General features: G+C 51.6%; 1 protein-coding gene across 2 annotated transcripts in view; it reads left to right on the top strand.

The window, feature by feature from the left end:
- Positions 1 to 22,921, top strand: part of LOC144106929 (CDK5 and ABL1 enzyme substrate 2-like) — a 135,841-nt gene that overhangs the window by 71,948 nt on the left and 40,972 nt on the right. Inside the window, exons 2-3 of one of the 2 annotated variants that reach the window (XM_077639890.1) lie at positions 10,613 to 10,672; positions 19,270 to 19,481. In XM_077639890.1, the coding sequence (XP_077496016.1) occupies positions 10,613 to 10,672; positions 19,270 to 19,481 (272 nt within the window). The remainder of the gene's footprint in view (positions 1 to 10,612; positions 10,673 to 19,269; positions 19,482 to 22,921) is intronic. The other variant, XM_077639891.1, reaches the window with a different exon arrangement.

The following is a 22,921-nucleotide window of genomic DNA, read 5'->3' as shown; positions in this document are numbered from 1 at the left end:
AATAACGACGCAGCAAGCGTGCAAGCTTCCTGCGTTGTCATGCTCGATTACCGTCGTGCCGTCGCCATAACGAGGACACAAAAAGCGAGCGTGCCTCATTACTGTGTGTCTATTGTCCCCGCAGTCTTTTTCCTTTTTTTTTCTCTCTCTCTCTCTCGTCATGTGTTGACTTCGCGCGTTCCGAAAGACCTCCCTATTCACTACTGGTGTCCAAGAAACTTTGTCATCGAAGGACAAGTTTGCTTCATTTAATATCTGGAGCAGGACAATAACAACAAAAAAAAACTTTTTTTTTGAACAGGCGTAGTATTGCGAAGTCGGCAATTAAAGCGTCTACTAAAACCGTGCGCAGCTTTATTTCTTCATTTACTTATTTGTGAAAAAAAAAAAAAACACTGAACTAGGCGGCGCTGTAGGGACGAACACGGGTTTTTATTACTGGGGTTGTTTAACGCGCAGCGAAGTCTGAATGAATACGCAAGCGAGTTTTTCATTGCGCCTCCGTCGAAATGCGTCCGCCGTGACGGGGATCGAACCCACAGCGCCAGTTCTCAGTAACCGAAATCCATAGCCAATGAGTCTCCGCGGCGAGTACAGTCGGACACAACTCAAGAACGAAGCGGCAAATGCGCCTCTCAAAGGCTCTCCAGCCAATGGCGTCGACCAATTCTCCCCTCTCCCCGTTAGACCTGTTGCGTAAAAAATCACGGGGGTGGCAGATTAATGGGGAATAACCACGACTTACTTTCGTTAACCGCGGCTTCTTGAAAATCGGTCGACGCCATTGGCTGGAGGGCTTCCTTTGAGGAGCATCAGCCACTTTGTTCTTGAGTTGTATCCGGTTACACTGGGAAGCAGTCTTGGCTAAGGTTTGGCTCGCTTAACGTTTTAGATTTAATTAACGAAGAAGTATAACCGCTAAACCATGTTTAAAGCAGGAACCTCATCGAGTGAGGCTAGCTTAGTTTTACTATTCGGACGGCGTTATTTGAGAGTGGGAGAGACCTTTGCCCATGCAGTGGATGGAGTTGTGCTGATGATGAATCTGATAACGAGGCCTCGGTAATCTTCGTCAACTTGAGGGCCCACGATTGTTGGCGTTGAGAAAGCGATGCTAAGCGCGATTATACTAGTGCGGCGCCCAGTCGTTTGATATAAGCTGGTAGATTTGGATTTAGCTCAGTATCCATCATTTCTGTGCAGTCGGCATGGAGACCTTTTGAGAAAGCGGTTCGATGTTGTTTGCACATATTTCAGCTGCTCTCATACCCTATCCGCGCTCTTTTTCTAATGCGATGGCATTTAGGCTGTCGTCTTGCATAGACCGCCCTTTTTTCCCATAACGAAATTCCTTAATTGGTCATGATGTCAACAGCACCGCCAAATTTGAAAATACGAGGACTAAAATGTTCGCGTGCCTTCCATTGGATAATTGTCATATGGGATAATACTAACCGGACCCACTGTTCCACCTTAATCCACTCACTAATTTCAACTGATCCACAGAAACCCACAATAATCCACTATAATCCGTCTTAACACACACACACACACACACACACACACACACACACACACACACACACACACACACACACACACACACACACACACACACACACACACACACACACACACACACACACACACACACACACACACACACACACACACACACACACACACACACACACACACAAATCCAAACTAATTATATTAATTCCATCTACTAATCCACCTAATTCATTATCTAGGGGGGGGGGGCTATTTGCAAAATTTGGGAAGTCGTTTGAAATATTGGGGAGTTGGCCAGCTTCCAAATGCTATCGCGGTTTCTTTTTTAAGATTATGATTAAGAAGGCCCCAAGCTTTTTTTTTTTTTTCTCGGGTGCCGGACGGAACTCGGACCCTGCAATCGATCGGCCAACCTTCATAGCTGATCCAGCAAGTTCGCTTTACTCGGCGCAGACTCCCGAGAAAAGGCCTGAACTTCTTCGCCTTGGGGAATTTCTGGGACTCCTTTAGTTCGGCCAGTGCACGGTATACCCCTCGCACGACATTGCGGGGCTCAGAGTCCGGAACACCCTCTTACGACCCGTCTTCATTTTTACAGACACTGCTTCTGAGAATGCATTGCTCACTCTTCCCTGAATAGTGGCCGCCCCGTTTCCCTGTTCCGTTTTCGCGCAGTTCTTTCGCAAGGCTTCGATCTAATTAACAGCGGCTTTGGTTGCGCCGGAACAGACACCTCCCGCAGTTCAGGCCAGTGCGGGAGGCAGGGAGTATATTCATTCCTGGACTGGCATCCTACCCTTTTCCTCTCTCTCTCTGCCAGCACTCCCGCTCCGTCCGGTGGTTTCCTCAAATAGCCGGTGGTTGCCAGCGCCGCCGCTCCTTTTGCACCCAGTCTCGCCGAAATGGCGTGCAGTGCTGCGAAGCAGCGCCAGGGGAGAGTGCTCCGCGTCTTTCGTTGTTAAACGTTCCTCCGCGCCGAAAAGTAGTTCTACGTTCGGACAGTGTTTGATGACCCGAGGCGGGTCTCGAAGGAAGGAGCTGAGACTCGCTCATGGGACCTGGGCGAAGTCGCAGTACCCAGGAGGGCTCAGTAATGACGCGAAGGGTCCACATGTGTGGGGAAATTACGTGTATCACGAGGTGTGGGACATACGAGAGAGAACTCTAGACTTTACAGTCAATTCATGACTAATCTAGAACTCATTTGCGCTAACCGGGAAATCTCGGTGTCTCGATGGAGGCGAAACGCAAGACGACGCGTTATACTTGTCGATGTCACTGAGTTAAAGAACTCCGATCCGGAACGCGTCCACTACGTCCTGGAACGTTAATTTAGGCGTTCCACGCCATCGTTTGCTCTGAACGGGCATATCCGCGTGCTGTCCGAAACCAAACGCGGCCAGACTTCGTAGTGAAGTCGAAAGGGCGCATGGCCGCTGCCAAAGGCGGACGCGTTTACGAAACGACGAAGTTATGCGGTGGTTCGACGTCTCCCAATCGAGATTAAATCAGCTTCGATCGGGTGCGATGCCGGTCTTGCAAAGGTCTCCTCGGTTTCATCTACATTTCACTGAGCACGTTGCGTTCCTTTCCAAAGCTTTCTCCGGGAAAAATATTTCGTCTCCGCATTTGAGCTTTAAGTCTGCTGTAATTACCCGTTTGTTTAGCGTGTAGCATACCATCCAGTGCTATCCGGGAACGACTGTGCTTCTAAGCTTGCTTTCTTCTTGAAACAAAAAAAAAAGAAAGAAAACGTGAGCGTGTCGGTGCAACGGATACGCGAGAGGCAGTCGCGGAGTGACACAAGTGGTTCGGCGCGCCGTCTCCCGCTGATTGGCGGAGCTGGGGGGTTCGCATCCTCGGCCGCGCTGCACGCAACTCCCGCGATTTGCGACCGCGCCGCGCGCTGGTAGAGCCCGACGCGCGGATCGGGCACCCGCAGTGATGGATGAACGACGTCCCGCAACGCGCGGGCGCGCGCTTGTGTTACTAACGCCAGCTGCTGCTGCCTCTGCTTTTGGCAGCGTTGGCTGTGCGCGTTTCCTCCCCCCTTACTTTCTCGCTTTTCCTGCTTCTCCTTCATTCATCCCAGACTGGCCCAGACTGTGGGCGCTGCTGGTCCGCTCGTCCGCTCGCTCCGTTTCCCTTAAGCTTCTTTGTTTTTGCTTTTTTCGCCGCTGGCCGCGGTTTTCTTCATTTTCGTGCTTTTTTTTTTCGTTGGCACGCGAAAAGAGCAGTATCGCGTCCTGTTGCCCGAGCTTTGCTCGGAGACCGGTGGGCTACTGTAGTAGTGCTGTGCATTCATCCGTCGTCTCTGCATGTGCTCTGTGCGCCGCACTGCCGTCTCTCAGGCCTATGAAGCCCTGGACGAAGGGCTCGACCTGCAGTCCAGTCGAAAAGGAAACGGAAGTTTATCTCTCTCACCCAGGCGTGTTTAGCACCTCTCCCTTCCTCTCTACTGCTTTACAGAGGTACAAGGCTCGACTACCCGAGCTGTGGGCCGTAAACAACAACAAAACAGAAAAACATGATTTTCGCGCCTACGTCGCAGCGAACAGGGGAATGCAATACGTGTAGCCTTCCGTTCCTGCATTTTTGTCTTGTTCTGCTAATCTTTCCCCGACTTTAGGGTTAAATAAAAGCTGGCCCTAAGTCACAAAGATAATAATAATAATAATAATTGGTTTTTGGGGGAAAGGAAATGGCGCAGTATCTGCCTCATATATCGTTGGACACCTGAACCGTGCCGTAAGGGAAATGATAAAGGAGAGCGTGAAAGAAGAAAGGAAGAGAGAGGTGCCGTAGTGAAGGGCTCCGGAATAATTTCGACCACCTGGGGATCTTTAATTTGCACTGACATCGCACAGCACACGGGCGCCTTAGCGTTTTTATGGAGGCAAAACGCTAAGGCGCCCGTGATGCCGGTTCATTTTTGTTCACCAGCTGGCGAGCACTTCACTGTTACGTTGTAGTTTTACTTTACGAGAGACGTGTTATAGCTACGGCGGCGACATGAGCATGCGCGAAGCCTGCCGAAGCCACCTGTACCCAACGTTACTTAACGTCGACCTGTACCGTGCTCGTGCGGAAGTGACGTCATTGATTGGGGAAGTTTTGAGGTACATCCCGCTGATATACGGTATAGTTCGTGTGCTCGGGCCTGACGCGGTTTTAGTTGTATTCCTAGGATAGTCGTCTGGTCTGCGATGGATTGCTTCTTTCCACTTTTTACATAAATTCTGCCGTATCAGTTCTATAATTCGTTTCAAATTTTCTGCTTCGGCGAATGATTCTCCCCGCCAAAAAAAGTTGGTAGGAAAGCATGGTATACGGACACGGTGCAAGGCCGCTGCTCGGAGACAGGTGCCAATGGCAGGTGTCTCCGAGCCCCGAGCGAATTCCCGATGTTAATTTATTAATATCCGCTGCGAAAAATGCCTCACCACCGCTGCTCAGCACGTATCAGAAAGCTCCCAGGTGAAGAACTTCAAACCAGTCTTGGGCTCCTGACGCCGATCTTGGCTTCGGTGTTAACGACTTCGTGATGAACTGAAGACGTTACAGTTGAACCTCCTTATGACGAAGATGAAGGGGCCCGGCAATTACTTCGTTATAGCCCGTGTTGTTGACCGAGCTTCCAGGGGGAAGCGTGATTCCTTCGTTATATCCGTTATTTCGTTATAAACCGCTTCGTTGTAACGAGCTTCGGCTGTATTTCTGTTTTTGTGGCTTTCTGTATCCCCCTGCGAAGGCCTCGCGATTCATTGTAGATTTTCAGGCTGTTTTGCCTTAGCCACGAATTCAGGTGCGCGTCAAAACCTCTAATTTTTCAGGGGAAGCTCTGCATTTTTCTTTTCTTTTTTTAGCCTGAGAGGTACTACTCAGAAACACACATAGAGTGGACGTCTTGAGATAATTGAGGACGCGTGCCTGTTGAAATAAGGCCCAAGGTGCGCAATCGTGACTCGTGCTGCACACTGGGTGACGTCATCAAGGGGGCTCGTCGGGGTTGGGGGTGGGGGGATGAATGCCCTGCAGGATGCGCTCTCGGTTTGCCAACAGAGAGCAGTTCAGGTGTTGCTGCGTTTTACGGCGCCTCCGCGTGCGTGCGTGCGTGTGCGTGTGTGCGTGCGTGTGTGTGTGTGTGAGAGAGAGAGAGAGAGAGAGAGAGACGCCAGTGAGCATCCGAGCTACTCAGATATCCTCGTCGACGTCACCTCCTTGGCGTTCGGTAGTGGTGAAATCGTACACCGAAAAAAAAAAACGTGAAAAGGGTAGGTGAAGAATGAACGAAACCCCGTGTGAACACGTGATCGTGCGATTGCCGCCACACACACGTGTAGGATGCCTGAGAACAAGCCGCGGTGTTTGTTCTCACGCATTGTTTCGTTGCCGCTCCCGTAGTGCAGGTTCTCAGAGCCAGCTGCGCTGCTATGCCCAGCACATTCCTGACACGCGCTCGGATTTGTTGTTCGTGTGCGCATGCGCTCTCGTGGCGACGCTCGCGTCCAACTTGTGAGGTTCTTGTCATCGGATCAGCCGTGACGCCAATGGCTCCTGGTCATGCGGCAGCCGCGAGAGGCTCACTTTCCTGAGAACGGTTTGGCTTCTTTGTTCTCGCAACAGGTGCATATGTCACGATACGCGCCGCAAAAAGGCCTCGAAACTCGAGGGAACTTAATAATAATAATTGGTTTTTTGGGGGGAAAGGAAATGGCGCAGTATCTGTCTCATATATCGCTGGACACCTGAACCGCGCCGTAAGGGAAGGGTAAAGGAGGGAGTGAAAGAAGAAAGGGAGAGAGAGGTGCCGTAGTGGAGGGCTCCGGAATAATTTCGACCACCTGGGTATCTTTAACGGGCACTGGCATCGCACAGCACACGGGCGCCTTAGCGTTTTTCCTCCATAAAAACGCAGCCGCCGCGGTCGGGTTCCAACCCGGGGACTCCGGATCAGTAGTCGAGCGCCCTAACCACTGAGCCACCGCGGCGGGTCGAGGGAACTTCGCTCTACGTTGCCCTGAGGGTGAGCGTGAGAGAGTTTCAGGATCGGGCGATCCTAGCTTCGCCTGTCGGAAGAAGTCTGCTGTCTTTTGAGCGCCATATCATCGGGCGGTGCGCACTTCGTGGAGCCTCCTGTCGTTCAAAGCCGTGCTGTTTTAGAGCGTCAGTCGTTAAAGGCTTGATGTGCGGAGATCGCGTGGTTCGTGCGGAATGACGTCATCGTCACGTGAACCAGCAGCAAAACTGTGCGGTGGTGGCGAAGCCCGTCGACATTGGCGATCAGACGTCTCACGGTCGTCGTAAGCGTGAAATGACGTCACCGCGGCTGGATTAAGGTGGATTGGTAGGTCGGATTAGTATAATCCTTTATGATAATCCAAGGGGAGGTACTCGAACACTCTAGAAAGTGATTCCGAGTAACGCCCTCTAGATGCACGATTCTTTTCATTTGTCTTCAGATTCGGCGCATAAATAAAAATAAAATTGGTTTTTGCTTGCGAAACGAGTCTATTTCTTCGAAAATTGCAATGTACAGTCACGGACAGAAGTTTGCGAGACGCAGATTCGCGGAAAAAAAAAATGCGTTGCTTCGTTACAGCCAGTCGGATGGTATTCTTAGTACCAGATGGAACACACGTGTCTCTACAAGCTTCTATGCTTTTCATTCGCCTGCGTGTTATGCCTAACCGCTCTGCAGTAATTTTTTTCCACGAATCCGCGTCTTGGAAATCCGAATTCCGCAAACTTTGTCCAGGACTGTATACGTAAAACTGCGACTCTTTGGCGTGAAAGGAAAGGAAAAAAAAAACATGGGGTGTTTCTGCCCAGGGCGCGGCTTAAAGAGCGGGAAATACGGTATCTTCCTCTTGGGTTGCGTGCACGCTCACTGTGTTGACTTACGCAGCGCTGTGCGAGCACGGTGTAGCTGTCCCGCTTCGCGCAGCGCCTTTGCGGGGCTCTGTCTCTCAGCTGAGCGTCAGCAACTTCCTTGCTATCTCTTTGTGTCTTGCTCTTGTGTGTTTTGTGTGGCCAGGGCTTCTTTCTCCTCGATAAGACGAAGAAAAACTAAAGGAGAGAAAAGGCTATACGACGCGCTGTCCCGTGTAACTGAGAGACCCCATTCGATAAGGCCTTTTATCTTTAGGACACGCCGTCTCCTAACGTTGCGCCCTGCCGCAGAACTGCTGCCCAGACGATGAGTCGTGACATCTCGGGCCCCTCTTTTATTTTTCCTCTGCTTCTCGTGCTCGCAGTGGTGGTACTGAGTGAAAACACCTTCGTGTTTTGTTGTTGGCTGTGTGCGTGTAATGCTCGCAACTGTCGCACCCCGTTTTGTGCGGGCATCCTGCTATATCTCGCAGCATATAGCAATCGCCTTCTTTTATCTCTCCTCCGTTTGCGCAGTGTGGCGTGTGTGCGCTATCGGCGTCGAGGGCCCTCGCAGCGTTATCCGTTACCGCTCTCTATGCCTCAGTTTGCCTGCCCTTTGTGTCCCGGTTTATGAGAGACTGCGAAACAATGTGCCTGTATTGCGGTGCAGCCGGGGAGAGACCTTCAAACCGCATGCAGCTGAAAATTGCAGTTTGCAGAAGTGCGCATATCTCCCGGGTTTGGAAGTGTCGAGTTCACAACGCGCGAGCGCGCGCGCGCACACGCACACACAGAGACACACACACACACAGAGACAGACACACACGCGCGCGCGCACGCATGGTGTATGCGACACACTAACGCGTGCGAGTACCTTGCGCCGGCGTAAACAGGAGAGCAATGCGTTTGTCAGTGTGGGCGGGTAATACGTTTGACTTTGGCGTATTTACATGATTTTGCTTGCATTCTGCTGGCCCATAGCGTGTAACCGGTTCTTGCTGTAGCCCTTGGGTAGGGCTGCGGTATTACCACGTAAATAACGGAAAATATCGTCCGACGGATTATTTTGCGCGGTGTTCAAATGAAGATATTAAAACTGAGCTGTCGGTCGGCCATGTACACAAACAAAGCAGGTTTCGGCAGCTTATATATACATATACTCTACGCTAGTTCAGCAATCAGTGTGAAGTGTACTCAACGAGCCCCCCCCCCCCCCCCCCTTCCCCCTCGGTACAACTTGCAGACTTGATGGTATAACTATGTGAAAGTTAATGACTCATTTGTTTGCTTATTCTCCGCGAATCGCGAGCTATTCGAGTGTGCTCCGGAATTGTGACATCCTGCACGCTCCGCCAATTTCGGATGTGTTCCCACCACTCCGTGTGATGGCACTTTCGGGGTGGTAGCGTAACTGTGTGAGAGAAAAATACTCTGCATGCCTTAGCTTGCAAAGTAACAGCGGCGACAGCCGAGGCTCTGGGTGGTCTGGTGCACACAGGATAGATTGCAACGGTATCTTCAGCAGCTGTTTCATACGCACTGCTATCCCTCCATGGCTGTCGGTCACATCACTCTAACTTCCCCGTCATGCACACAACCAAGACACATACTCCATCAGTATGCGAAATTTATCGCCGCACTAACATATAACAACTGAAGCGTGTCGCAAAGTTTATGCTCTCGACATTGCGAAGGTCATTTCCGAATCTACCTAGTCCAACACTGTGCGATTGTTCATGATTGGGCTTATGTCAGCGTTATACATGTTCAATACAAACTCGGTAACGCCGTTGGAGCGTCTTCTACGGCATTCAACTGTGTGCTGTGCGATGTCAGTGCACCTTAAAGACCGAGTTGGCCGAAGTTATTCCGGAGCCCTCCACTACGGCACCTCTTTCTCTCTTTCCTCTATCACTCGCACCTTTCTCCCTTCCCTTACGGTGCGGTTTTCTTTGTTGACGTCTGTCACATGTGCCCACTGAGTCAGTGGCCGCCGAAATTTTCGTGAGCCATCCAACAAGAAGGAGGAAGGAAAGGAGGGTGAACAGGAAATAAAAAGCATCGCCCTAGTTTTCAGAGTTTTCAGACGCACAAATTAAGTAAGCTCCGAAGCGAAATGTCGAAGCTGCTAATAGTTCGAAGTTTCATTTACTCTTCAGCGGGTAGGGACATGGAGCTTGCCAGTTCCCGTTGTGTGCTCGTTCTCCACTAACTGTGTGAGCGCTACGCCTTATCGAACGAGATGTCCTATGCCAGATCTGTCGGCGGGGGCCGCTCCGGGTCGTCCGCGTCCGGTCACGCGAGCCGGGCGAGCGTAACCGGGCTGCCCCTCGACATCTTTCTGCTACTTTTGTAGCGAAGAGCTTCACTACGCTAGGCAAAGCAGTCGTCGCGTAGGCCGGGGAATGACCGTGAACGACCTTCAGCCCAACCACGGTAGCCGTGTATGACTATATGTGGTACAGTTATGGCGTCCAACCCTTGACCCCTGACCTTTAGTATACCTTTGGCATTTTGTTGCCTTTGGGTTGACCTTTGACCTTAAGAACATCCGATGGGGTGATGTGAAGCCAGGTGATGGCATCCGATGGGGGTGTCGTAAGACCATGTGTACGTAGTACGTCTGGTGTCGAACCCTTGACCACTGACCTTTAGTAGACCTTTGACCTTGGGTGACCTTCGTGTTGACATTTGACCTTAAGAACATCCTATGGGTTGATGTGACGCCACGTGATGACATCCGATGGGGAGCCACGTGGTCGTGTGGATAGGCATATATAGAACGGCTGTCGCGAGTGTGTTGCGGAGCTGCCATGGACGGGCCTCACATGTTTAGCAAGCGTCCTAGCTTTTCGCTGAATTCCAGGGTTGGCCAAGTTAAGCGACTGCCAAATTTTTGTTTTCCTGCTTGCTGTAGTAGTCCGTGTAGGAGAAGATAAAATAAAAGTGCCAGTGTGCTGATTGAATCTGTTCTTTCTCTTCCCGTTCCTTTTGTTCTCCCACATCGTCGCCACGTGGTTGCTGTGGGCGCCGCCATCCCGTGCGGGGCATGGTCATCGTCATCCCCTCGCTTTCCCGTCTCGCCTTTCCTCCTCTTCACGCTCCCCCGGCTGCTGCCTGCCACGCTGATCCCGACCTCGTTCAACACCCTCTAAATACTTCCTCGTTCCGGTCGCCGCTCTCCCTTATCCTCACCTCTCCTCCTCTCCCCGTTCCACACCAGCGGCGGCGGCAGGCTTCGGGATGCGTCCCGCACTGTGTGCTTCTCTGTGTCGCTAGAAACGTGAGTACCGCACGGCGGTAGCCAGTAGGGCGATGCACCCGTAGCGTGCGGACAGCCATGCTTGGCTAATAGACACCTTAGCATACCGTGTTACCGTTACCGGAGTACCGGGAGCCCGCCCACTGCCAGTCCGCACGCGCTGATTGGTCCCGATGCAACAGGCGCGCGCGCCGCTGCCGGGTACCTGGCGCCACCTGGTGCCGTTAAGGCGACGTGCGCATGCGTATTCGCGCGGGCTTCCGGTACTTCGGTAACTGTAACGCGGTACACGCTGTGCTGAAGGTGTCTAACGAACCCGTGTTGCCTGCCTGATCACGGGAGCTGGCAGCGAAGGAGGGAAGACTGCTTTCTGTGGGTCACTGCACCTTGTGGAGGACAAAAAGCTGTTGGAATTCATCCTGCAACAGCTCGAAAGACTGAGGCAGAGAACGAGGGGCAGCACAATTAAACGCGGCGCTCACTAACAACTCAGCGCTTTGTGTTTTACTTCGGTCCTTTTTTCCAAGGTGCGTATAAATGGCGCTCTGTGACTTTTTTTTGCTCTGAGAACCAGTACGTTGCCTCTAGTTTTTCTCTTCTTGGTGGGGAGCGTCGGTCGTACATGTTCCAAAGGAACTCGGTGAGGCAAATCACCGTTATGCACCATTCACTGGACGCACCATGCTGGGGCCGTATTCCATAAGCTGCCCATTTTCCGTAGTTCATTTCGCTACCATTTGGTTCTCTCTCGTTGGTCACTCAGACATACGCGCGGATTCCAAGTGTCCGTGGGAAGCGACCCTGCCATTGGTGGGGTTGTCGACCAGACCTCACCATCAATTGGCTGCCATTTCTTGATATGCAGCCAATGGTGAGGTCTGGTCGCTAACCATCCAATGGCCGGGTCGCTTGCCACAGACGCTTGAAATCCGCGGGTATGTCTGAGTGACCAACGAGAGAGAACCAAATGGTAGCGAAATGGACAGCTTATGGAATACGGGTCCATGGTGTCTGTCTTCCTCCCGGGGTGACACACGCGTTGGGCGCGTTCAGTTGTTAGTTGCTAATACGCCTTGTTTGTATTGCCTCGTTCTTTTGTCCCCCGTCTTTCGCGCTGTTGTTGTCCTGAATTTGACGAAACTGTGAAGTCAGAAACCGCCGCTGGTGGCTGAGTGGCTTTGGTGTTCGGCTGGTGATTCCAAGGTCGCGGGTCTGATCCCATGGCCGCGGCGGCCGCATTTCTATGGAAGCGAAATACAAAAAACGCTCGTGTGGTGCCAGGGCACAGTTTAAACAACCCCAGGTGGCCTAAATTAATTCGCAGCCCTCCACTACTGGACGTTAAGAACCGAATTTTACCGTGAAGTCAGTGTCATATTTCTCTGCTTTGCAGCCCTTGGTATAATTTGCTGAGCGGCCGTTACTGCAATAACAGGAACTGCTTGCTGTGCGAATTCCGAGTTTAGGCAGCACCTCACGCTTCTAAAAAAAATGAAAATTGGTTTTTGAGGAAAGGAAATGGCGCTATAATAATAATAATAATAATAATAATAATTGGTTTTGGGGGAAAGGAAATGGCACAGTATCTGTCTCACATATCGGTGGACACCTGAACCGCACCGTGAGGGAAGGGATAAAGGGGGAGTGAAGAAAGAAAGGAAGAGAGAGGTGCCGTAGTGGAGGGCTCCGGAATAATTTCGACCACCTGGGGATCTTTAGCGCAGTAACTCTCACATCTCGGTGGACACCTGAACTGCGTCGTAAGGGAAGGGTTAAAGGAGGGAGTGAAAGATGAAAGGAAGAGGTGCCGTAGTGGAGGGCTCTGGAATAATTTCGACCACCTGGGGATCTGTCAACGTGCACTGACATCACACAGCACACGGCGCCCTTGCGTTTTGCCTCCATCGAAATGGGGCCGCCGCGGGCGGGTTCGAATCCAGGCTTGTGTGACCGCATTTAAACAAAAAAACGAATAAGAAAGTTGTGTGCTGTCGATTCCGAACCCATTCTCTCCCACATTCTGGACTCCGCCATTTTGGCAAAAGAACGCTAATTTCGCGTTATTGAGTTATTCTCAGCGTATTAAAATGCAGCCACCATTCCTTTTTCGGGAAATGTGAAGTGCGTCGCGGAGTGGCTGGGCAGAATTATGTTCACCTAGTTTGTTGCTAGGCGTCCGGTGTTGAGCGCAGACGCGATTGCATTGAATCGTCGTTGAAACATGGCGGCACGGATCGAAACGGGAGCCCGTCAACGAAATACCCTTTATTTATTATTGACTCTTCCCGCGCCGTTACCTGCGTCAGCGAATTGGCTTTGGAGGGATTAGCCTTGCTTTTCCTTCACTACAGCTTTAATATGGGGAAGGAAACTTGTCGCTCCTGTAATACCCGTGTAGAGTTGGTTTTGTGCAGCCTATGGAGTAGTTGTTTTACTAGAGTCGGATACAATTCAGGAACAAAGCGGCTTTTCCCCGCCAAAGGACAACCTTCCAGCCAATGGCGTCGGCCGATTCTCATGGCCCTGCTAGCGCGACAGTGCAGGGATGGGTCTATACCCTTTCATCTGTCACTCCCTGCATTGTCAGGCTAGCAGGCTCATGAGAATCGGCCGACGCCATTGGCTGGAAGGTTGTCCTTTGGCGGGGAAGAGCCGCTTCGTTCTTGAGTTGTATACGACTATAGGGAGGTGGCTGTATGTTCGCCGCCGAAGTGGACTCCACGACTTCTCCAGTTCTGGATGACATGTCCAGATTCTATAGTAGATTTTTTTTACTCACTGTTTTGTAGAGAAAAGTGTGAGAGATTGTTTTTCAAAATCAGTCACCTTTTCTCGGCAACCCCTAGGCTAACAACGATGCGGCAGCATCCTCCCCGTTGCCTTGGAGACACAAAGTGACCACGCATAAGCCTCAACGGGGCTTAGCGCTAGTCTCGCGACTTGATTATAGTGCACTCTATACTCTTGGTCTGCTTTTCGGTCTCTCGGTTGCCAACGCGGGCCGGTTGGGTGCAGCCGTCCTTGGCGTATTTGACGCCCCCCAGACCTACACTGGGTTCAGGTGAACCGGCGTCTATGGACGCTATCGATGCGGCAGTTTTCCGGGACTGATATGATAACGGGAACGACCCCCCCCCCCTCTCCGCCTCCTGATTAATCTACGTGGTTGTTGCTTTGCAGTGGCTTCGCCGCAATTACACCCCTCGCGATCGCGTGATGCAGCCGCGCGATCTGACGTCACGACTAGCGTCAGCTGCCAACGCAGTCAAATCGCGAGCCTGCCCTCACAACAATCCTTGTGCGCGCGCACATTAAGCCCGCCACTTCTGGAACCGGTCACCGGAGTAGATGCCCGGGGCGGGTCTCCTAAAGCGCGCGCCTTGTTGCTGAACCCCCCTCCCTCTGTTTATGCGTCGCGTACGTACCCATGGCGCCCATTGTGATCGCTACTGCATTAACTCGCCCCTCCTCCCCTGCCTCGTCTTGACTCTCTCCCCGTCATTGAAACAAAGCCAGAGACCTGTTCTGTCGCCGGAGGCACGCGCAGTGCGCTCGTGGCAGCGACGGCTCGTTCTGTCTTGGCAGGCCAGGCGCGACTCGCAGGGATCCCGAATTGGCCGCCGACAACAGCGGACCGAGCTGTGGGGGCTTGTTTGTACGTTTATATGCGCACCTAGACGAACGGTATACAATCCCTCTTGTTTGCACTAGATTATACTCCATTGTTATCATCCGCTTCGCCGACCACCTGGTCTCGGCGGTATCGTGGCGGCGGATGAGTCAATGATGAAGGGTGAAAATTAATAGAATTTGGATGGAATCGTTATATTATGCAGGCTCAGGAGATATCATAACGGTGCTGAAAGGGCGTTCCGTTTCTCAGTATCAGTTCAGTCCTTTATTGCACTCTGTATACTAAGCTGATTGAACTGGATCTGCTTCCCGTCACGAGCCGTTTATTAGAGTACAAGAACGGAATACAGAGAAGAAAAAAGCACGCTGGGGCTAGTTTGTTTGGCAAGTGGCGGGAAACATGCTTCAACAGGCGATGACTTAACTGCTCTTTAATCTAGCCTGTGGTTCACTCAGGCACCGTAAGCTCGTCGGGCGCTTTTCGGAGAACACTGCCACAACCTCGTGTCGTTACCGATTGAAAGGTGTACAGTGTAATTCTGCGAACACGTTTTTTTTTTTCACGCTTTCCCTATCTTTTATTGTTACCTGCACTCTTTCTCCTATACCGCTCTTGTCTGAGAACCAACTCCCTGTCCAAAGTATAGCATGCTGTAGCATGTCGCGGGTTTTCGCACGTTGGCTGGTGGTGGTAGTGGTTGTTTATTAAAAATAATAGTAAAAAGGAAGGAAAAGATTTTTGCTAGCCCAAGCATCTGCCATCGATACTGAAGCACCTGAGCTGGGGCAGCGGAAATAAAGGATAGCAGGCAGAATGGAGAAGTGAAATGAAAGAGGTGAGGGGACAGGAAGAGAGTGTAGGGGGAGAGGTAATATGTAAAAACTATTTACACAATAAGGAATGTGTCCAGGTTGTGCGCGTGATTAGTTCATTTTGAGGAATTAAATCACACACGCGCACAGCACTGTGTTGGCTACAACTGGAGTGGGGCGTCCAGTTATTAATCGTTCAAGGTAGAACTCGCGAAGCGTTCGGTCACTGCGTGTAAATACCTGACGGAGGATAGACGGGACGTCAAGCGCGTCTGTTCTAGGAATGCACCGAGGTTCACCAAGGTTCGGTCACGGGTGCGCGCACTGCCCTGGTAGGGAGTCTGGTAGTATGCCCTGCGCCCTATAGGCCGCGAGCATATCGCGACAAGCATCGGCGAACGCTGCACAATGAAGGAGCAGGTGTTCTAGTGTTTCCACTGCACCGCATCCGTCACACACATCACTCGTCGCGATTCCGTGACGCTCCCGTCGTTGGCTAAAGCGTCTGCTTTTTCGCTAAGAAGGCGCCTCTGTCTCTACCTCCAGCGCGAATTAGCTCTGCGTTTCAGCAAAAAGACGTTCAAAAAGTGCAGCCTTTTATTACGTCACATTCGTACCTTTGCTGCAGGCGAGGTAAACACTGCGTCGCGCAGCGTATTGGTACGACGACGAAAAAATTATGGATTGGTCAACTGCGGAATTTTGGAGGTGGACCAACTACAAAATTTTTTTAGGTGGACGAGCTGACAAATTTTTGGGGTGGGCCAACTGCCGACTTCTGGAGGTGTGTACTGGAAAACAACAGCCAACAGGCGAACGCCACGGCCACGCAAGAAGGAACACGCATAAGGCACACACATAAGTCTAGTGTGTGTGTGTGTGTGTTTGTTCCTGCGTGGCGTTTGTTCCTGTTGGCTGTTATCTAGTATGTCACTCCAACTAGCTCATACAAAAGTCCTTTTGGAAGTGTGCCAAGTGCCAAATTTTGGGGGTGAGCCAACTACCTATTTTTCGGGCGGGTCAAATGGCAAATTTCGCAGGCGGGCCAACTGGAAAGTTTTTGGGCTCCTTCGGAATTTCAAATTTCACGGTGCATGCTCTCTGCCAGCTGCCAAATTTTAGGAGTTCTTCGGAATTTCAAATTTGATGGTCCTGTCTGATTCACCTGTGTTCAGTGCCCAGTTGACCGATCAGTCGGAATTTTGTTACGGAGAAACCGGGTGGTCTTTGCAAGACTACACCCTAAATGCTGTTATGCATTAAACACGCTGTAGTCATTCATGCGGCACCACGATCCATATTGGACGACCACCACAGCGTCGGCGACCCATATACCGTTTTTGCGTTGGGGAATCGATGAGCGAACCTTTGAGCGTGTTGCTCGTGAGCTGCAGCCGTTGTGTAGCTATGGTGGGTCGGCCACAGCCTAATAAACAAAGGCCGCCTACGTGCCGCACCGCGGGCATGTCCGCTCATTTTGGTGGGGCTGTATCGAAATGCTGCTGACATCTTGGGCTTTGTCTCCTATATTTGCGTCTTTCTTTGATGAGCTTTTTTTTTGTCTCCTGCCCTTGGTGGACCCTTGCAGGTTGCGTGCCTTCCGCTTGTTATTGATAGTCTCGCACGCCACGGCTGAGCGGCCTACTGTTGTTGCGCTCCGTCGTTGGCTGTGCTAAAATGACGCAGATGGACTCGCAGAACACTGTAGAATAAAAAGTAGTGCCATAGCCCCTGTAGTACGAAGGTCCAATGCCGTCTAAAATCTTGTATTGCCGGTCCGCGAGCCTTCCTCAAAGCTATCTCGTGCGGCAAGTTTCTGCCCTTCTCTTATCATGGTGCTGTGCAGTGGAAAGTCTCTCTGCAGACTCACGGTTGCTTGCCTCGCTTTTAGTTCCCTGCTTTTCTTTTTCTATTTGCATGCGATCCGGGCGTATGCCCTTATTCTGGCCGGGTCGATGCCAGGCCCTTTGTGGGGTCTGTAAGCACTTGCCATGTGCCCGTACGGCTGTTGATGCCTGTCGGCCTTCCCGCGTCCTTTGTGCGGGACGAATGACCCGAGAAATCGATCGACCCCGCGTCTGTCATGCACGCGCAATGTGCGGGAAAGTACGGGCTCCGGTGTGCCCATTTCTTTAGCTATAGGTCGATGAACAATGCGGCCCGCTTCGTAACCGTAGCTGCATGCATGGACAGAGGGGAGAGTGAAAAGAATTACAGGAAAATGGTGTCAGCAGAGGTCCAGAACGAAATAAGGGGGGGGGGGAGGATCTTTCGCTATGGTGTTCCTACCCTTTACGCAGGAGCGATCAGTAAAGTAGGTTATTATCGCCTGTCTCGTCCTGCTGGCACCCGGGAGATTAGAGAGTTTTAGCACAGCGCAAGCATCGCTGCTGCGGCGCAGCGGCTGTACAACGTTCGACTGCCGAGTCCGAAGTCGCGTGATCGAATCCCGGCGCTGTATTTAGGTGGGAGAGAAATCGAAAACCGCCGATCTGATTTGTGATGTCAGCGCGCGTCAAAGAACCCTGGGTGGTACACATTAACCCCAAGATACTCCACTATACTTATACTATACTCCACTATATGGGCTTGGACAGGGCATGTAATGCGAAGGCGAGATAACCGCTGGTCTTTAAGGGTAACGGAGGGAATTCCAAGAGAAGGCAAGCGTAGCAGGGGCGGCAGAAAGCTATGTCAAAGGGTGAGACTAAGAAGTTTGCGGGCATACGGTGGGCGCAGCTGGCAAAGGACAGGGTTGATTGGAGAGACATGGGAGAGGCCTTTGCCACGCAGTGAGCGTAGTCAGGCTGATGATGATGATGGCTCCACTATACGACGACTGTCGTATGCCGTGCACACTTTTGGGACGCTAAATCCGAAGCTGCGTGCCAGCTAAGCAGCTGGATTTTTGTTGAGACATAAGCCGAAACAGGCGCTCGCATCCTTCGGTTTATGTCACTGCGCTAAGCGAAAACCCTTTAATGTCGCAGCATTTCACTCCGCTATTTCAGTCAGTTTCGTTCCTTTTTATCTCCATTGTCTCCATTGGTACCCGCGGCGTCATCGTTTCCAGCTTCGCTTTACTGGACGAGTTATCTATATGACGTCTATCTTTTAGTGAGTCGTCATTAGTGACGAGTTATCTCGTCGCGATGCGAATACTTGTTCGCGAATGACCGCGATAACGCCTGTGCGTTTCTCTTCGAGACGCTCACGGCAGTTGTGCAAGGTGTGTGCTTGTTATCTGCAGTGTTCTGCGCTACATTTGTGTACAGCACGGACGAGAGCGGCGGGCATTGTTAACCGAACACTGCGGTGCATGTTATGCCGCTATCGCCGCTCCAAATTCCTTTGCTCTCTGAGTGAAAGATCGTCCGGTGCATTATTCGCTCTTGTATAAAGCTTCTACCTTCTTGTATGTCACCGCCGACGCCTAGCAGTATGCGAATTCCAAAGAAGAAATCGCTCTAAGCAGTAACTGCAAGGCTTGTGCTGGACATTTACTCCGAATAAAGGATAAAAAAGATCGCCATCTATTTTTTTTTCGGGCGATGACGAATCGGATAATTGGATTTCCTCCATTCTTGCGTGAAGAACGCAGCGTCTATACATGACGGCAAGCGTTCCCTTCGACGCCGTCGGTCTGTGCGCTACGCCGCAGTCTGGTCGTCATTCACGGTACTATAGAAAGTCGCGGTTAAGGCCTTGAAGTTGTGTGCACTCATGCTCCTGACCGGCTGCATGCTCTCCAAACGCCGAGCGCTACAAGGGGTCAGCAGTAAGGCGCGGCCTTTGTCAAAAGCACATACGAACCGCTACCGGGCCACGCAGAGTAGACAGCCTGGCCCCTCTAGGGCTTATGAGTTTTACACTCTAAACAGAAAGGAGTAAAAATGGAGTAAGTTGTCCCCTAGGCCAAAAAAGGGAGCGCGTAGACTACAGCTTACTCTTTTTATTCCAATATAAACGTATTCGTGTTTAAAGTGTATGGGGCTAGCTGCTACGAAATCCCCACCACAAGGCGCGATGGGAAACCTCCTGGCCTCTATAGATTTTTTTTAGCAAATGTTAGCTCTAGATGCATGCTCCCCCTCTGCTGCACTCGTTGTCCGAACTCCCTCCGAGATCCTCGGCTGCAGTTCCTCAGTTGGGGTCGCGCTACTTACTCGCAGGGTGCACAGCTTCGCCTCCGAGACCCGCGTGCGCCTTCCCTCGGCCAGCGGCGGCGTGGCGGGCTCCAAGCGGAGGCCCCAGCCCGCCGCGGGTGGCGTGAGCAGCAGCGGCGCCTCCTGCCGCCAGCAGCAGTTCGCCGCGTCCAGGAACAGCGGCCACTACCAGTCCACCACCTCGTCGCACCACGGCCGCGGCAGCAGCGAGAGCCTCGGTGAGTGACGACACCGGCATGCAGTGGTGGCGACAAAAGAAAAAAAAAAGAAACGTTCCAGGATTCTCATGCTGCGCGCTTGTTATGAGTTGACGCGATAGCGTACCGCGTTTGGTGCGTCATCTGATGCGACTGTTTGGAAATTTGTTTACTATAACACACTAATGTAGGAACACACTAATGTAGTGCGCGCCATCCTGATTGGACGAGAGAGCTGTACCTTTCGTAGTGCTGCAAACATCTTGTGAGACGGAGTATAGATTCTTTTATTAGGGCAACGATATACACCGATACTTAGCATCAGCAGACATTCACTTTCCATTCTGCGCAGTTTGACGCCTTTGAACGCAGGTTTAACGTTTTTAAATTGTTTCAATTAATTAATTGGTCAATTCCAGGCTGTAAATTTTCATAATTAGCATCATCAAGCATTGACTTTTTCATTCTGAGCATTGTTACGCCTTTCAACTCCCTGTTCTGTTTTTTTAATCAGTCGATTAATTACAATGATTTCATTACCTCCTCATCATCCCCTATCAAGCACCAATCAATCATCAGTCGCTAGAACAAGAAATTACCATGATAAGATTTTTTTACCCAACCCCCCGATTATTTCCCACACGCGGTGCCGAATACTATACTACGCCTACGGCTTTTCGACCGAACGAGCTGTATACGCTATCGCGTAAAACTGCTGTATCGTCCGCGTATGCAGAACAAGGTTGCTGAAAGAACGCGTGCTCCTTTCCCGGCCTGATTCTCTCCTCCTTGCACGACCGAGAATAGCTTCGCGCCTTTCCTCTGGTCACAGCGTCCTCTTTCAGGGCGAATGGAATGTCCCAGCTGCCGCCAGAACACTTAGCCATGCAACCTCTCCCGCTCTGTATTTGAGTACCAATTAGTCATACAGTCGCTACCTGTAAAATGTAATACTGTAAAATGAATTCTCTCTCTCCACCCATGCGAGTCTTATGCCATATGTAATGCGAGGCCCTGCCGCGTCTCGGTTGGGGGCAAAGTGCAAAAGACGCTCGCCCGTGTGCTGTGCGATCTCGGTGCATGTTAAAGAACGCCATACAGGTTCCCTCCGGAGCCCTATACTGCAGCACGTGCCCCTTTCTCTCTTCTTTCGTTAACCCTGTCGGCGCGGTTGACGTGTCCACCGAGAAGCAAGTTACTGCGCTTTTTCTTTCCTCGTAACCGATTTCATGCCGTGATCATCATCGAAAACTTTATTGACAGAACTGAGGTGTTTGTAGCACGCAGGATCCCGGGCCCCGTACGGCCCCACTGCACTCGAGCGTTTATGTTCCTGCCGTCCATAACGCTGGCAGCCCGGTCGGTAGCGATGGTCTGCACGACCGGGTCCTCCGAGCGCAGCAGGGCCTCCCAGTTCTGCTCTAGGCCCCGCGAGGGAGGATCCGCCAGGCAATGAGAAAGGAGGTGGAGAGCAGAAGCGGGAGGGTTCAGGACAGAGAGTACAGGATGAAGTGAGGATATTGGCCACGAAATGCGTGTGAGCTATTCTTAATTGCTTGCATGGCAGGCGCTGATGATGGTGCGCGCTTATACCTTTCGTCGAACTGAGGGTCGGAGCGAACTTCTGATGCGTTAGTATTACTACTCCCATCTTCGCAAAACCTCTCCGTCTGGCGTTGGGGGATGCCGCTGAGTGGAATGTGGAGAGGAGGTGGGAGAGTGTAGAGAAAAGCGGCCAGTCATACTTTGTGGGTGGAGCCACGTGGAGAAGAGGAAACGCGGAAAGGAGGGAACGTGGCAGCCATTCACAGAAGTGGAGAGGAGGAACCGCAGTCCACACGAACACGTCTTCTGCCTGTCTGTTGGCGCGTTCACACTTGGACATTCGGCGGCGAGAGCAAGCGAAATCCGCTGCCGCCGAAAAGCTGCATCGTTCACACTTCCCGGCCACCGCATCGCCGCTCATCGTCTGTGTGTCGTCTGCTCACGGCGTACACAGATGTGGCAAGAGGTTAATCGATGCTGTCTGCATACCAAAACCGTATGCACGCTTGCGTACGCTAAATGCAGCTATTTTGTCGGATGTTACGCCATTTATAATCTCACATTTTAAACGCCTAGTGGCGCCATCTGGTGGTTAGGAGAGGAACCATTGTTGTCAACAAACCGACGCCCTTCTTAAGCCTAAAAGGGGAAGAATCGTCACCCGAAATAAAAATGAAAGCAAATTTATCGCTCAAACGATTTCTTATGGGCGAGATGAGACAAAGCGAAAGACCGCTGGCTCTTTTATGGCCAGTGAACGCGCTGAAAAATGCAGTAACTGCGACGAATCCAGTCCGAAGCGAGGCGTCCTGCATCGAAGGGCGCCGCCATGTTTGTCGCCGCGGGTACTCGCCTTCATATTGGCTGACTAGATTCGGCGGATTTTTTTCCGGCGGCAGAATTCGGTCCTGGACCGATCGGTCTTTCCGCTGGATATTTCGGCGGAATGTCTGCGCACTCTCCGTGCCCGGTTCAGGAGACGCCAGGCGGACTCTAATGCTAACGCATGCACCGCCACATGAATCGCATTGTATACCACGCTGGGAGTAACTGCTATACAAGCCACGGCTTCGACAATGGACCTTCAAACAGATATAGTTCACGTGTGTTTCCTTTCTGCGATAACAGACTGCTGTGTAACCGTTGTGTTCACTCTGCGCGAGGTGTATACGTGTGGAGAGCAAATTGTATGCCTCCTCACGTGGAGCAAACAGTAGAAAGAGAGAGTCATCCGCGGTCTGCTGGTGGTATCGCAGGTAACTGAATCGGCTCAGTAAGCAAACAAACAACGGGCTGTTGTTTACCCCCGACACACTCGCGGGCACTATAGATAGATAAGATCGGCGCGATACCTCTGTTCGCGCGTGTCGCGGGGAACCAAACCAAACCATGCCGACCCGTGCCGTGATAGCATCCCTTGCGATGGAGAGTAGCAATGAAAAAACAAACTGTATACTTGTGAGAGGGGGAGGGGGGTTAAAAAGTGAAGAAGACCAACACCGTCACCGTCATCTAGCCTGCCATTACGTATTAAGCAACGCATGTAGTACACCCAGGAGCTGAACTCATATCAGGTAAACTGCACTATTCGAATTAAGGGTGGCAAGAAAAGTGTTCTGCACTTGTAGTCGCAAGGCCTCCGCACATCGGCGTTACGTCACACAGGACCCAGCAGGCGCACTCCTCGTTTGACTCAATGCCAATCTGTGACGCAGGCGCCTGGGAGAGGAGGATGAGGAGGTAGGCTGAGCACCAAAGCCCTTTCCCCTTACGCTGCGCTTGAAGGAATCGAACTTTAGACCACTCCAACAAGGGGTCCATGGGCGTCGCCTATTGCTAACCTGGACTGTTGTGTGTACATGGCGCTAGCACGGTGGAAGCGGCAGCGGAGCCGGTTTGAAGCAGTCCAGAGAGGA

Source organism: Amblyomma americanum, chromosome 10 (genome assembly GCF_052857255.1).
Source record: "Amblyomma americanum isolate KBUSLIRL-KWMA chromosome 10, ASM5285725v1, whole genome shotgun sequence".
In the NCBI taxonomy this organism is placed as follows: domain Eukaryota; kingdom Metazoa; phylum Arthropoda; class Arachnida; order Ixodida; family Ixodidae; genus Amblyomma; species Amblyomma americanum.
This window is presented reverse-complemented; position numbering and strand designations above follow the sequence as displayed.